Below are 13,682 nucleotides of genomic sequence, written 5' to 3'. Positions count from 1 at the left end.
GTTTTCTTCCTATATAAAAGAAACACAAAGACAAACACAGTTCTTCTGGTCATGGATATTGTCATGTGAAAATATGCCTGAAGCTGTTGCTAATTAGCCAAGCAGGAAAAGAGACAGGGACTCCTGGGTGACTCAGCGGTTGAGTGTCTGCCTTTGGCTGAGGCCCTGATCCCCGACTTCCCCGATCAAGTCCCATGTTGGGCTCCCTGCCTGGAGCCTGCTTCTCCCTCTGCCTATATCTCTGCCTCTCTCTCTCTCTGTCTCTCATGAATAAATAAATTAAAATCTTAAAAAAAAAACACAACACAAAGACAGCTCTATTCTATTATGAGCACCTTGAAAGACCAAAACTCTCTTCCATCTTTGCTTCCTATAACTTGCAAAACCAAAGCCAACCTAAAGAATTTCTGTGATAGAGATCCACTAAGTCAAAGGTTTCTTCCTACATTTCAGACCATGCAACACACTAGGTGCCACCTCTGGGGAGCAACGGTAACATCTTTGTGACTGCGAACATTTTTGTGCTTTTATTATAATTTGTTGAGCCCAAGTTGCCCTTTTTGAATATTTATTATGATCATCTTTTGACTAATAACAGAGTATCTTATTTCCAAAAAACTACAGTATTATGCAACAAACAGGAGAGAACATTGTTCTAATGAAGTCAACATATCACATTCTGACTTAAGAGAAGTGAAGTCACTAATAGTGAGATTGTGTTGATGCAACAGCATCTAAAATAACCTGTGCTCCTCAACAGGCTTCCGTAGGATAGGTCATCACCTAAAAAATCAAGCAATCTCATTGGTCTTTCTGCACACTAGCTAAGTTTTGCAGTTCTTATTGTTTGCCATTTGTGTAAAGGACCAGCAAGGTACTGCAGAGTTCCAGTTTTAAGGATAATGAGACAAATCACGCTATAATAATATTTACTAAATGAAATCCACTTGTAAAAGTCAAAATACCATTTGTATAACCAGTAATTTTTATAACATGTTTATAGAGGAAACATAAAACATACTAACTTGAAAATCTTTTTTCCTTATTTACACAAAGCTATCCCATAGGATTTTAAGTCTCATAACTAATGAGGGCACCTGGATGGCTCACTGGTTGAGGTTGTGATCCCAGGTTCTGGGATTGAGTCCTACATCAGGCATCCGTATGGAGCCTGCTTCTCCCTCTGCCTCTCTCTTTGCCTCTCTCTGTGTGTCTCTGAGGAATAAAGAAATAAATTCTAAAAAATACTAAGATAACGAATTTATTTTCAGACAATACTGCCTCATATTTTAAATTACCAAAAAGAACTTCTCAAATTCTGAATCCTAGACTATTAAGAAAGAAATTAAGAAACCAAACACCCATGCAATTTACACATCCGATTTGTTTTGTTTTGTTTTCATTGCTTTTTCATGATCAAAACTGCCTTACTCTGACTTCATCTATGTTAGGACCACCATAAGTAATTCACTCTAAAAAATCATACCTAGATCATGATTCTGTGAAGAATTTTCAGGTTTCATTTCTTCTTCATGTTCAGAAATTAGTTGGTCACTGCTACGTATAAGAAAGAGTGATAAACAATGAGACTTTTTTAATACTGATATGAAAAATATTTACCAGATATATCAAATTCTTAAGATTTTTCAAAGAATATCAGGGTTAACATCAAAACTTAAATTACCCGAATAGGTACTTCAAATTTGTTAGTTCTAAAAACTTTTATCAAGTATGTAATTATAATTAAAGGAGAAACAAAAGTAAGGTGAACCAGTCATGAGTTGAAGGCATTTTGCTCAGTAAACTAAGAGTTAGCCTGCCATAATGGAAAGTGTCTCAAATCCCAAAGTCCCAGCTCTAAAACCAGCAGCTTTTTGTTCTTAGACCAGCCACTTCTCTTCCACTCAAAGTCTTTCTCTATAAAACAGGAATCTTACCATCTTATATTACAAGGCTGTTAGGAGGATTTAATGAGGTATTATACCCAAAACGTGGTCTCTCAGGCAAGGTGATGCCCACAACTCTGGGAAGGGCAATATGAGACCTTCCATGACCTAATAAAAAAGGTATTCCACAGGAGTTAAAGCAAGCTTGGGGGGCAGCCCGGGTGGCTCAGTGGTTTAGCATGGCCTTCAGCCCAGGGCATGATCCTGGAGATCCAGGATCGAGTCCCATGTCGGGCTCCCTGCATGGAGCCTGCTTCTCCCTCTGCCTGTGTCTCTGCCTCTCTCTCTCTCCTCTCTGTGTATTCTCATGAATAAATAAAAATAAAATCTTAAAAAAATTAAAAAAATAAAGCAGGCTTCGGGTACAGATGTAGGAACAAAGGGGAAGGAAAGTCCAGTCTCTTCTTGTAGTATTATTTGAACTCCTTTAATAGTTTAGAATGGTCCTAACTAAAGTCTGCTAGCAGAAAAGACAAACAAAATCCTCGAAGGTTAATTCATCATGAAGGTCTGGGCTAATATATGGTTTCCACGTAAGGTTTTTGAGTGTGAAGGGAAGGGTGTATGGGGCTAAAGCCAGAAGGCCCAGCTGCCAGAACAGCATGCCGGTGGCTTTGGAATAGCAGCTGAGCATATAAGCATATGTAATAAACAAAAAAGGGTTGTAAGTTTGAATTCTAAGTGTGGATCACCATGAGGACTGACGAATGAGGATCAGCAAGGGCATCCTATGAGCAAAAGTCAATCATGACTGGACTGCAGAACCAGTTTCAACAGCAATGTTGCAGGAACAGAATCAAAGGAAACCACAGAATGATGAGCATGTCCTTTTTTCCATCCAAAAGGCTTATGAAAGAGGACTGTCTCTCTGGTCTTAGGGAAACCCTTAGGTTCTCGGGAAATTCAAGGGGGAAAGTATAGGCGATAACCCACAAGGAAAAGTATAAAGTTTTCTATGAAACTGAACATCTTAGGACACAATAGTTAGTCAAAACAGACGTTGAGGTGGGTAGTTCAGTCAGATAACCATCTGCCTTTGGTTCAGGTATGGCCTCAAGGATCCAGCCCTGTGTTGGGCTCCCAGCTCAGCAGAGTGTCGGCTTCTCCCTCTCCCTCCACCCCTCCGCCTCACTTGTGCTTGCTCTCATTAATAAATAAGTAAATAAATAAATAAATAAATAAATAAATAAATAAATAAAATCTTTTTAAGAAGCACCCAGGTATAACATTATGTGAACCCCATGCAGAAGGGTTATAGTTGGAATGAAACAGATACAGTGAGGATCCCTAAGGATAAAGGTCTCAAGAGTCCTGACATAAAGAACCCTGCACCCATTGCTACTTCTAACTAGTCTAGCCTTTTGCTTGGTTTCTGGGTGATGATAGGCTCTAACTCACTGCCACCCCAAAGTGCTGAATCAAATTATACCTTCTCAGCTGTTACCTAGGAAGTAACACTATTTTACTATATTTTAAACCTCAGTTGAGAAATATCTAGCATGTTTTAAGTTATTTTCATTTTTGAAAAAAGATTTTACTTATTTATTCATGAGAGACACACACATACACAGAGAGAGAGAGAGAGAGAGAGAGGAGGCAGAGACATCAGCAGAGGGAGAACCAGACTCCTCACAGGGAGCCAGACGTGGGACTCGATCCCCAGGCCCCGGGATCATGCCCTGTGCCCACGGCAGACACTCAACCGCTGAGCCGCCCAGGTATCCTAGTAATAACTAGCATTTTAATGTAAACTTACATATTAATACTATTAATAATAGCATATTCTTCTGCAGTCCATCCATATACATCTTAGGAAAACCTTCCTAAAGAGAAGACTGACTATATTTCATGGTTCATCTTTTACAGCATATTTTACAGCAAGCATAAGGGCTATTCTAAAATAACAGAGAGATAACTTCATCCTTAAGAACTCAGAGTATTTAAGCACCTAATCTGATATACTTCATCAGGGTAATATCTCACATGTTGCTACAGAATTGACCACTAACATGTCCAAGTGTTCATTTTTGTAAATTAACCCCACGGCTAAAATGAAGGGACAAAAAAGAAGTCTCTGGTTCCACTTGGGTATCATAGTAGAAGTTGCTAATTTAAAACCCTCTGATGAACAAGAAACTATGCCGAGGTCACTGATCTGAATAGGTGAAGGGTTTTTTAAAAAAAATTCCCCATTTTGTGACATCTGGGTGGCTCAGCGGTTGAGTGTCTGCCTTTGGCTCAGGGCGTGATCCTGGAGTTCCGGATCCTGCTTCTCCCTCTGCCAGTGTCTCTGCCTCTCTTTGTGTGTCTCTCATGAATAAATAAATAAAATCATTTTAAAAATCCCCATTTCTTCCTTAAACTGGTACAGTGTACCTCCAAACCACCTGGAGGCCAGGTCGGTATAAAAGCTATCTGTAGGCTTAAAACAGTAATATTCACACTAATGATAAGAAAACAGTCATAGTTGCAGTTAGTGATGTTAAGTTAAACATGTGGTAGGCACTAAATCACATGATTATATATATATATATAATTATTTACACACAACCACCCTTGAAGGATATATTATTATCCTCCTTTTCATATCAGGATATGTATCTGGTGATGGTAAGTAATGTTTCCAAGGTCACATACCCAGCAAGGAGGCAAGCTAACAATTAAACCTAGTCTTCTGTGAATCTAAAGTCCATCTCTTTTCTCTTTATCACTCACCTATGATTTATCCTCATTAAAGGAAGAGTCTATTCACCTAAGGTTCTCTTTCATCCTTCAATCCATTCCAATTAAAAATGAAAATGATAAAACATACTGGACATGAAAAAGTATAAAAACTGATGAACCCAGAGTATCTGCTAATGGTAACCACTTCGGGATCATCTAACAACATCAGTATTCTTCAACAAAAAGTAATAAAGCAAAGTGTCATCCAAAAAAACAAAACAACTCCTACTTATGCTTATTGTATATCTTTTAAAGTATGAAATAGAATCTTAAAAAATATTAATAAAAGAGTTCAGATATCCAGAATTGTGTCATAAAGTAAACTACAAGTTGGGAGTCCCCATTATAAAACTAATAATATTAATATGAAACCCTTTTAATATAAAATCCGATGGCAAAAAAACTATTGCAAATGACATCAATCAATATTACAAAGAAATATGAATTCTGCTATACACTGTTCATGTTGGCCTGTCAGAAAAATTGCTTTCTACCTAAGAGATGACATCCTGACATTTTTCACTATATGACTATAACTTAATCATCTTAAGATAAAATTTATGACATGAGAAATTGTTACCACTCAAGACAAAATAGTAAGGTTTAAAAAACAAAACAAAAAAATACTCTACCTTTTAACCGTATCCCCTGAAAGTAGACGTGCTCCTTTTCCTACTAAAAATTTTACCATTTGCTCTTTGTTTTCATTTAGAGCAACTAAAACTGGTGTGAGGCCATCCTGTAAAAGTGAAAAAACAACTTATAATTTATAAAATTACATATTTGCATGCTAAATTTTAAAATTTCTATACATTCTGCTAAACTTAAAACATATACTGTAGAAAGTAAAATAAAATTAGCCCCTTCCTTCTCACCACTCTGTTTTCACCACCTGCTCCTTCTTTTTAAAAGACTGCTTTCTCAGGGAGCCTGGGTGGCTCAGTTGGTCAAGCATCTGCCTTCAGCTCATCAGCTCAGGTCATGATCCCAGGGTCTCAGGATGGAGCCCTACCTTGGGCTCCCTCTGCAGCAAGGAGTCAGCTTCTCCCTCTCCCTCTGCCCCTCCCCTCCACTCGTGCTCTCTCTCCTGCTTGTTTGCTCTCTGTCTCTCTCAAAAACATAAAATCCTTTTAAAAAGTAAAATTAAAAAAAAATAGACCTCCACTACCTCTTCATAGATTACCTGAAGTCATTCTACAAACTCGCTTCAAACATTGCCTGGCTCCAAGAATCTTTGTTTCTCTCACATAATATACCATGGTACACTCTATTCCACACCATCTAAACCAAGAGCTTCTCGAAGGCAGGGGTGATTTTTTTAATCTCTGTATCTCCACTCTCTAAAACATAGTAGTGAATATTTAAAATATTGTTATTGATTTTAATGGATATCTCTGGAATAGTGTTTTTTCAATTATATTCCAAAGAATACATAATTTGCAAGAAGGAAGACACTGTGCCCCAAAAGAAAGATTCAATGATCATCTATGTTTGTGAAATACTCAAAACTGCACTATACATGTAGCACAAATGAACTCCATTTACATTTGCTCATCCCCATTTGACAATTCCTTTTTTTTTTTTTGTAGCAAACATTAATACTTGAGAAATAAGAGTTCTCAGGGATATAGCTTTAAGAACTTTCCAATAAAGGCGAGGGTTTTCTCCAGGTTGTACAAACTTGCTTGATTCTCTTCTATCAATGGTATGGGATCCCAGATGTCAACACAAAACACTGAGTCACTAAGGAGTCACTAAGGAGATGGACTCTGAATGAAAAGAGCTAGGTTTCAGGGTAGCTGGGTTGCGTAGCCAGTTGAGTGACCCTTGGTTTTGTCTCAGGGTGGTGGGATCCAGCCCCACCTTGGATTCTGGGCTCCCCTGGCACTCAGCACCAAGTCTGTTTAAGATACTCTCTCCCTCTTCCCCTCACCCAACCCCCCAAGACTGTGCATGTACAAGCTGTCTCTCTAAAATACGTAAATAAAGCTTAGTAGAAATCAAAAATAGAAAAAGAATAAATAAATAAATAAAAGAAATAAGCTTCAACTGAACATTGAATGCTTAATACTAAGTAGTTCGTGGTTGGGAAACCTGAGTGGCTTAGAGGTTGAGCTCCTGCCCTCAGCCCAGGGTGTGTTCCTGGAGTCCCAGGTTCAAGTCCCACATCTGGCTCCCGGCATGGAGCTTGCTTCTCTCTCTGCCTGTGTCTCTGCCTCTCTCTCAGTGTCTTTCATGAATAAATCAATAAAATATTTTTTAAAAAAATAAATAGTCCTTGGTCAAGGAGGGCACAAATGATGAGATGAGCGCTGGGTGTTATACTTTATTGTGGCAAACTGAATTAAAATAAAATTATAAATAAATAAATAAATAAATAAATAAATAAATAAATAAATAAATATCCTTGGACTTACTCCTATTATACAATGATAAAGCTTTATCTTAACTGTTAGAAAGCTCAGTATGAGATTTTTCTCATTTTTATCTTTTTGATTAAATTCAATTAAATAACATATAGTGTATTATTAGTTTCAGAGGTAAAAGGTTGTGATTCAGCAGTCTTATGTAACACCCAGTGCTCATTCCATCATGTGCCCTCTGTAATGTCCATCACCCAGTTACCCCAAACACCCATACCAACCACTCCAAGGACACTCAGGTTGGTTCTTATGATTAAGAGTCTCTTATGGTGTGTCTCCCTCACTCTGTCTTGTTTTACTTTTTCTTCTCTTCCCCTCTGATACTCTGTTTTGTTTCTAACATCTACATAATGAATATGACCATATGATAACTGTCTTCCTCTGACTGACATAGGATATTATGCTACGTGAAATAAGTATGAGATTTGGTCTCAATTATATTAATTCTGGGACCCGTAAGGCATATCCACTTCTAAAAATCCTCTTAGTATTCCAGTTTCTACTGTGATTACTATTTATAATTATTTTGTATTTTAGGCAAAGTGTAAATCAGAAATAAAAATATAACAGCTTATCAATAAAAATAGGAATACTGGAGGAGCACTGTGTTTTTATAGATTGGTAAAATGAATTTAAATGAAAAATCTTAATAACAAAAAAATTCTAATACTGGCTTACATAGATTATTTTTAGCACAATCAATAATACTAAATAATTTAATATTCTCTGCAATATGCATAATATATCCAAATAAAATGGATTAACCTCATAGGACTGCAGATATTCCAAAAGGAACACGAATACAGTACATTTAAAGAAAAAATGGTTTTCAAAAAAAAAAAACAACTTTTAAATTTTAACTTGGAAAATTCATCCTGAGGTACCGGGTGACTCAGTGGTTTAGCATGGTGACCCGGGATCCTGGGATCGAGCCCACATCAGGGTCCCCATAGAGAACCTGCTTCCCCCTGTGCCTAGCTCTCTGCCTCTCTCTGTGTGTCTCTCATCAATTACTGAATAAAGTAATGAAAAAAATAAGGAGACAAAGAAACAGAAAATACAATCCCAATCCTAAGAAATTAACATAAAATATAAAATATATATTATAAATTAATATGGAGTGTCTTGAAATCTTGAAATCTTTGTCAACATATACCATAAAACAGTAATTGTAAACTCAATGGTTATGGAGGCAAAGCAGGTGACACGAGTCAGTGAAGAACCTAGGCGGGACACGAGCAAACTGGAGACACACGCCTCCTATAAAGGGACAGCCTCTGCACAGCATACCAAACAGCAGCATGGGCTCAAGGTACCAGAAGTGATCTGTAAGAAAAGCTCAAAATCCAGAGTTCTACATGCGTGCCATAATTTTAAATGTTAGCTCAACTGACAGTGGAAACTAAATACATCCGGGGGCCACATTTAGTCTATAGCCTACTTGTGTTTTTCTATTTGCTGTGACTGTTTCCAATGGCCGTGCATAAAACAAATACTTGGACATCAAACCTTTCCTAAAGCATCAGGATCACGTTTTACCAACAAATTAGGCCCCACCTTCTAAGGAAAATTGCTGTGAAGACTCATTAACACCTACTGTCAGAATTTTCCAATGCTTGTTTCAACTACAATCTATTTGTATTTACTTCCCTCACATTGCTAACCGAACAGACAGGAGTTCAGAGGAATGCTGAAGCAAAGTTATTAAAACAATTACCATCTGTATTGTCACTAACTACATGCTGAATGTTTAACACAGTAGTGATTATGCACTATGCCAGGGCCCTATGAATTTGAAAGACATCCTAAGATAGTCTATCGCACAGCTTCAACTAAAAAAGAAGGTTCACGGATTTCTACTGCTGCAATTGGGAAAACCCTGCTTGTAATAATCAGAATGGTAGCAAAACACGTAAAATCTTTAAAGGGTCAGACTCTACTTATTAAAAGACTACTCATAAAGACTTCCCATCTGGGTGCCGGTGAATGACTGATAGCTGGAAGAAAAGGTAATTATTTTTCAAGCCAACAGAGATGACCAATAATTTTCATCTGTAATTCTCAAAGAGATACAGAGAGATGAAAGGCTAATGTTGGAGAGAGTGGAAGGAAGTAGCCAGTATCCAACTTCAGTTAAATCTTCCAGAGATTTAATATTTTTACATCTCTAAATTTGTATATGTATACCTACCCATTCAGTAGTTCTTAGCCAAGAGTTGTATCAGAATCTCAAAACCCTATTTCCAAATTTCTGCGTACACACGTTATTGGATTCACTCCGTCGAAATCTTCACGGGACAGTTTAGGCTTGTAAATTCTTTTAAAGTTCCCTAGTTGACTGTGATTCACCAGCACAAGTCTAGCTGAGAACTAGTACAGTACACAACCATGCCAGTCTCCTCTTTCACCTATGTGGCCAATTCTCCCTATCACTTGAGTATTCAGCCAAAAACAGAAATGAGTCACTTATCAAACCTGCATTCAATTTCCATGGCTAGAGGTAGAACAAGGACTAGTAAACTCAAAATGCAACTTGATTCCATTATTTACACACTCCTTACGTCCTTCCCATCAAGACATTCTAGATTTGCAAGAAGAGTTTAGACTCGTATCTAAGTGGCTATAGCTGCAAAATACTATACTGTGTTCTTTCCTCTTCTTGTCCACTTTTTTTTAAGATTTTTATTGATTTATTCATGAGAGATGAGAGAGAGAGAGAGAGAGAGACAGGCAGAGACACAGGCAGAGGGAGAAGCAGGCTCCTCCATTCAAGGAGTGCCATGTGGGACTCGATTCGGGAGACCATGGGATCATGCCCTGAGCCGAAGGCATATGCTCAATCACTGAGCCACACAGGCGTCCCTTTTCGTGCCCATTCAACCACCAGTTTACTGCCAATCTGATGTCCTTAGAGTCCTCCTAGAATTGATCTCTATATAAATTTACAACACACTCACTGGTTCGTAAGTAAGAATTACTATCCCTGAAAATTGAAGACTCCTTACCTAAACATAAACACTGAAGAAAAACAAACACAATCCAAAAACCTTGTCTTGATATTTCCCCTCACTTGCCAAATGTCTAAATCACTCTGCATGTTCCTGACTGCTTTCTCCTTTGCCCCTCTTTTGTCCCTCTTAAGTCAAGGCTGATAAAAGACAAACTCTGACCGTGTTAATCAATCACTTTTTGATCAAATAGGAACTTCTCAACAGCAGCAAGATTTGATATTGTAAAATACACTTGTTTTGTGTTTTAAGACAAAGCCTATTTCCAAGGCAAATTTTGCTTTCCTCTGTTGTTTGACACTAAATAAGAAAACAAACTGGGTGAGAAAACATTTTTGAAAATAAAGTTTCAGAACACATTCTGTGTTCTCAAAAATATTTGCCATAAATACATAAAAGAAACCTGTATTCTCTAATGCTTCTTTAGAGGTATCATTATTTAGGGGCAACTGAGTGGCTTAGTCCGTTGAGCATCTGACTCTTGGTCTTAACTCAGGTGATGATCAGAGTTATAAGATCCAGCGCTGCGCCAGGCTCAGCACAAAGTCTACTTCAGATTCTTACTCTCTTTCTTTTCCCTCTGCCCCCACAACATCCCCTGCTTGTAGATGCTTGCTCACTTCCTCAAAAATAAATAAAATCTCACGGCTGAGTAATACTCCATTGCGGACATATACCACAGATTACTCAACAATTAGAAACAAAAATACCCACCATCTGCTTCAACATGGATGCAACTGGAGGGTATTATGCTGAGTGAAGTAAGGCAATCGGAGAAGGACAAACATTATATGGTCTCATTCATATGGGGAATAGAAAAGAGTGAAAGGGAATAAAGGGGAAAGCAGAGAAAATGAGTGGGAAATATCAGTGAGGGGGACAGAACATGAGAGACTCCTAACTCTGGGAACCAAACAAGGGATGGTGGAAAGGGAGGTGGGTGGGGGGTTGGGGTGACTGGGTGACGGGCACCAAGGGGGGGGCACTTGACGGGATGAGCACTGGGTGCTGTGCTCTTTGTTGGCAAACTGAACTCCAACTAAAAAAATTTTGAAAAAGAAAAAACTAAAAGATAAAATAAGTACATAAACCCCAGAGTGTGAGGTGAAAAAATAAATAAATAAAAAAGCTTAATTAAAAAAAGGAAGGCAGGAAGGAAGAAGTATTATGGTAAGCCTGGGGGGCTCAGTGGGTCAAGCATCTCTCTCTGGTTATGGTCACGATCCCACTCCTGACATCAAGCCCCGTGCATCAGGCTACCTGGCTCAGTGGGAAGGCCTTTTCTTTCCCTACCTCTGCCTTTCCTCCCTACTCTTGTTTGCTCTCTCTCATATAAATACAATCTTCAAAAATAAAAAGTGTTGTTATTTAAAGCAAAAGCTTAGACAGTTATTTCAAAATATTTTCATCCAGGAAATGTTTGAGCTTCCGAATATGAAAAATCGACCCTATCTATGGCACACAACAGTGTTTCTGTAAGGGCAGCGACTGAAGGTAATGCATGTCAAAGAAAACACAGGGAGACTGGCAAGTGTGGTCATCACCAGCTCCCCATGCACACCTACCACCCCACTGAGGAAATACATAGGCTGAGCAGGAGCTACTCTCCGGAATGGGAGGCCTCACCGTGGTACATGGCTGGCAGAGTGGCTACCAGCACAAGCAGACACCACCTGTAGGATGTCATGACCTGATCCCCCTGCTCTCATCTTCTGAACCTTAGGGCCTAGAGTGCCCAAGGCCTATTACAACCTGCTGCTTTCTCCTCCCATTTACATTCACCCAAGCTACTCCTCTGGGTCACGGTCTCCTACTCATCCCCAGAAGCATCCATTTCCTAAGCCCCTGCACACCTTTCGGCCTCCATCATCACCACACTCCCCTCTAGGCCTTCAATCCTTTGTGGGCTCTGAGGGCACCATCTACTCCCAGGCACAAAGGGGAAGATTTTCTTTCTGGGGTGGAAGGGTGGCTAGCAGACAGAATGTGGTCTTTCTATATGCATTACTTTTCTTTTTCACTCACTCTGCTTTGGTTTTGGAGTTGTTTCCATGATGACAGGACCTACTGTATAAAATTCAGTGTCGATGTCTTCATATATATATGTACCTATGTACATATATATGTACATATATATATAAACCTTTTGCAGCTATCTATAAATAAATAAATAAATAAATAAGTATATATATATATATAATGTCAAGTACGTTGTAAAAAAAAAAAGTTGACTTGTACCGTGTTTTTGGCCTCTATATTTGCGTTTTGTAAAAGCAGCTTCTCTGCTATTGAGACAATCCCTTCGTGGGCTGCATAATGGAGAGCTGTGTTGCCCTTGTTGTCTTTCACTTTAGGATCAGCACCGTGTTCCAGGAGAATAGTTACACATGCCTCTTCTTGGCATTGTATAGCCTGTGAGCATTACAACAAGAAACAGAATGTAAATTCTGGGAATTGAAAGGAAACATGCCACAAGTTTCACCAATGAGTTATGTTTAAATGCAACAAATGTTCATTCCAAGGACTTCAATCCAATCCACCTCAGGCAGACATAACTGTGACCACCCACCTTCACGAGAGCTGTCCTGTCTTCGCCATCACAGAGGTTAAGCTGGCAGTGCCGATCTACCAGGAGCTTCACCATATCTTCACGGCCAATGGCACAGGCCAAGTGGAGAGCAGTTCTGTGAGTGTGAAAGGACTTGTCAAGAAATTACAGTGTACCTTTTCAAAAATTGCAAATCAATTCATAGAATTGTAAATGTTAAATACTACATTATTCTCATGACTCCAAAACAAAGAATTAGTTTACTTTAGAAGAAAGTACAATATTTTTTAGTGATTTTTCACCGCTCTATTAAAAGAGCAGCCTATCTGATTAGGAAGAGCATGACCTCAAGAGGCAGCTCAACCTGGGTTTGATTCCCACTTTAACTCTGTCGCTTCACAGTGACCACTTAGCCTTATCGCAATTTCCTTATCCACAAAATGGGCATAAAAATAGTTATCTCAGGTCACCTGTCTGGCTCACTCTGAAGAGCATGTCACTCGATCTCGGGAGCCAGGGGTTCGAGACCCCTGTTGGTTATAGAGGTCACAAAACAATAGTAATAATAAATAAAATAAAAGGTACTTATCTCATAGGACCTCTTGTCGTGATCCTTAAATGAGGATCCATGCAAAGTGTTTAGATACTAGTTCCTACCACAAATATTATTAAAGCTATTACTACAACTTACGAAGACTCACTACAATTAGGTAAAATGATCCAATTATGCCTACTTTGCAGCTACGTTTAAGGATGAGCAAGAATACTCTATTTCAATGATTCCAAGATGCTCATTTTGTCACCTTTTAATATCTCTGACATCGGAATCCAATTTCTAATTCAAAATGTCTTAAAACTATAACTGGCATGATTTCTAAAAATTTCTTCTTGGTACATAAATAGTGGGGCATCATACAATCTACAGTGTGCCTGAAGTGAAAGAATGACATATACAACAGGTCTGTTGCACTTCTAGTCCTATGCTTGGAATTACATTGTTCAAGAACTAAAATAATTTTCAGTAGGTGAAAGC

The 13,682-nt window shown here is 38.5% G+C and overlaps 1 protein-coding gene across 3 annotated transcripts in view; it reads right to left on the bottom strand.

Moving 5' to 3' along the window:
- LOC144309480 (ankyrin repeat domain-containing protein 26-like) overlaps positions 1 to 13,682 on the bottom strand; it is a 61,482-nt gene that overhangs the window by 28,186 nt on the left and 19,614 nt on the right. For all 3 annotated transcript variants that reach the window (XM_077890570.1, XM_077890572.1, XM_077890569.1), the window contains exons 4-7: positions 12,671 to 12,785; positions 12,340 to 12,513; positions 5,303 to 5,409; positions 1,487 to 1,557 (exon numbers count right to left, since the gene is read on the bottom strand). In XM_077890570.1, coding sequence (XP_077746696.1) covers positions 1,487 to 1,557; positions 5,303 to 5,409; positions 12,340 to 12,513; positions 12,671 to 12,785 — 467 coding nt within the window. The remainder of the gene's footprint in view (positions 1 to 1,486; positions 1,558 to 5,302; positions 5,410 to 12,339; positions 12,514 to 12,670; positions 12,786 to 13,682) is intronic.

The sequence above is a fragment of the Canis aureus genome, unplaced genomic scaffold, assembly GCF_053574225.1.
Source record: "Canis aureus isolate CA01 unplaced genomic scaffold, VMU_Caureus_v.1.0 NW_027326412.1_RagTag, whole genome shotgun sequence".
In the NCBI taxonomy this organism is placed as follows: Eukaryota; Metazoa; Chordata; class Mammalia; order Carnivora; family Canidae; genus Canis; species Canis aureus.
The sequence above is the reverse complement of the archived record's forward strand: the minus strand, read 5'-3'. Positions and strand labels throughout refer to the sequence as shown.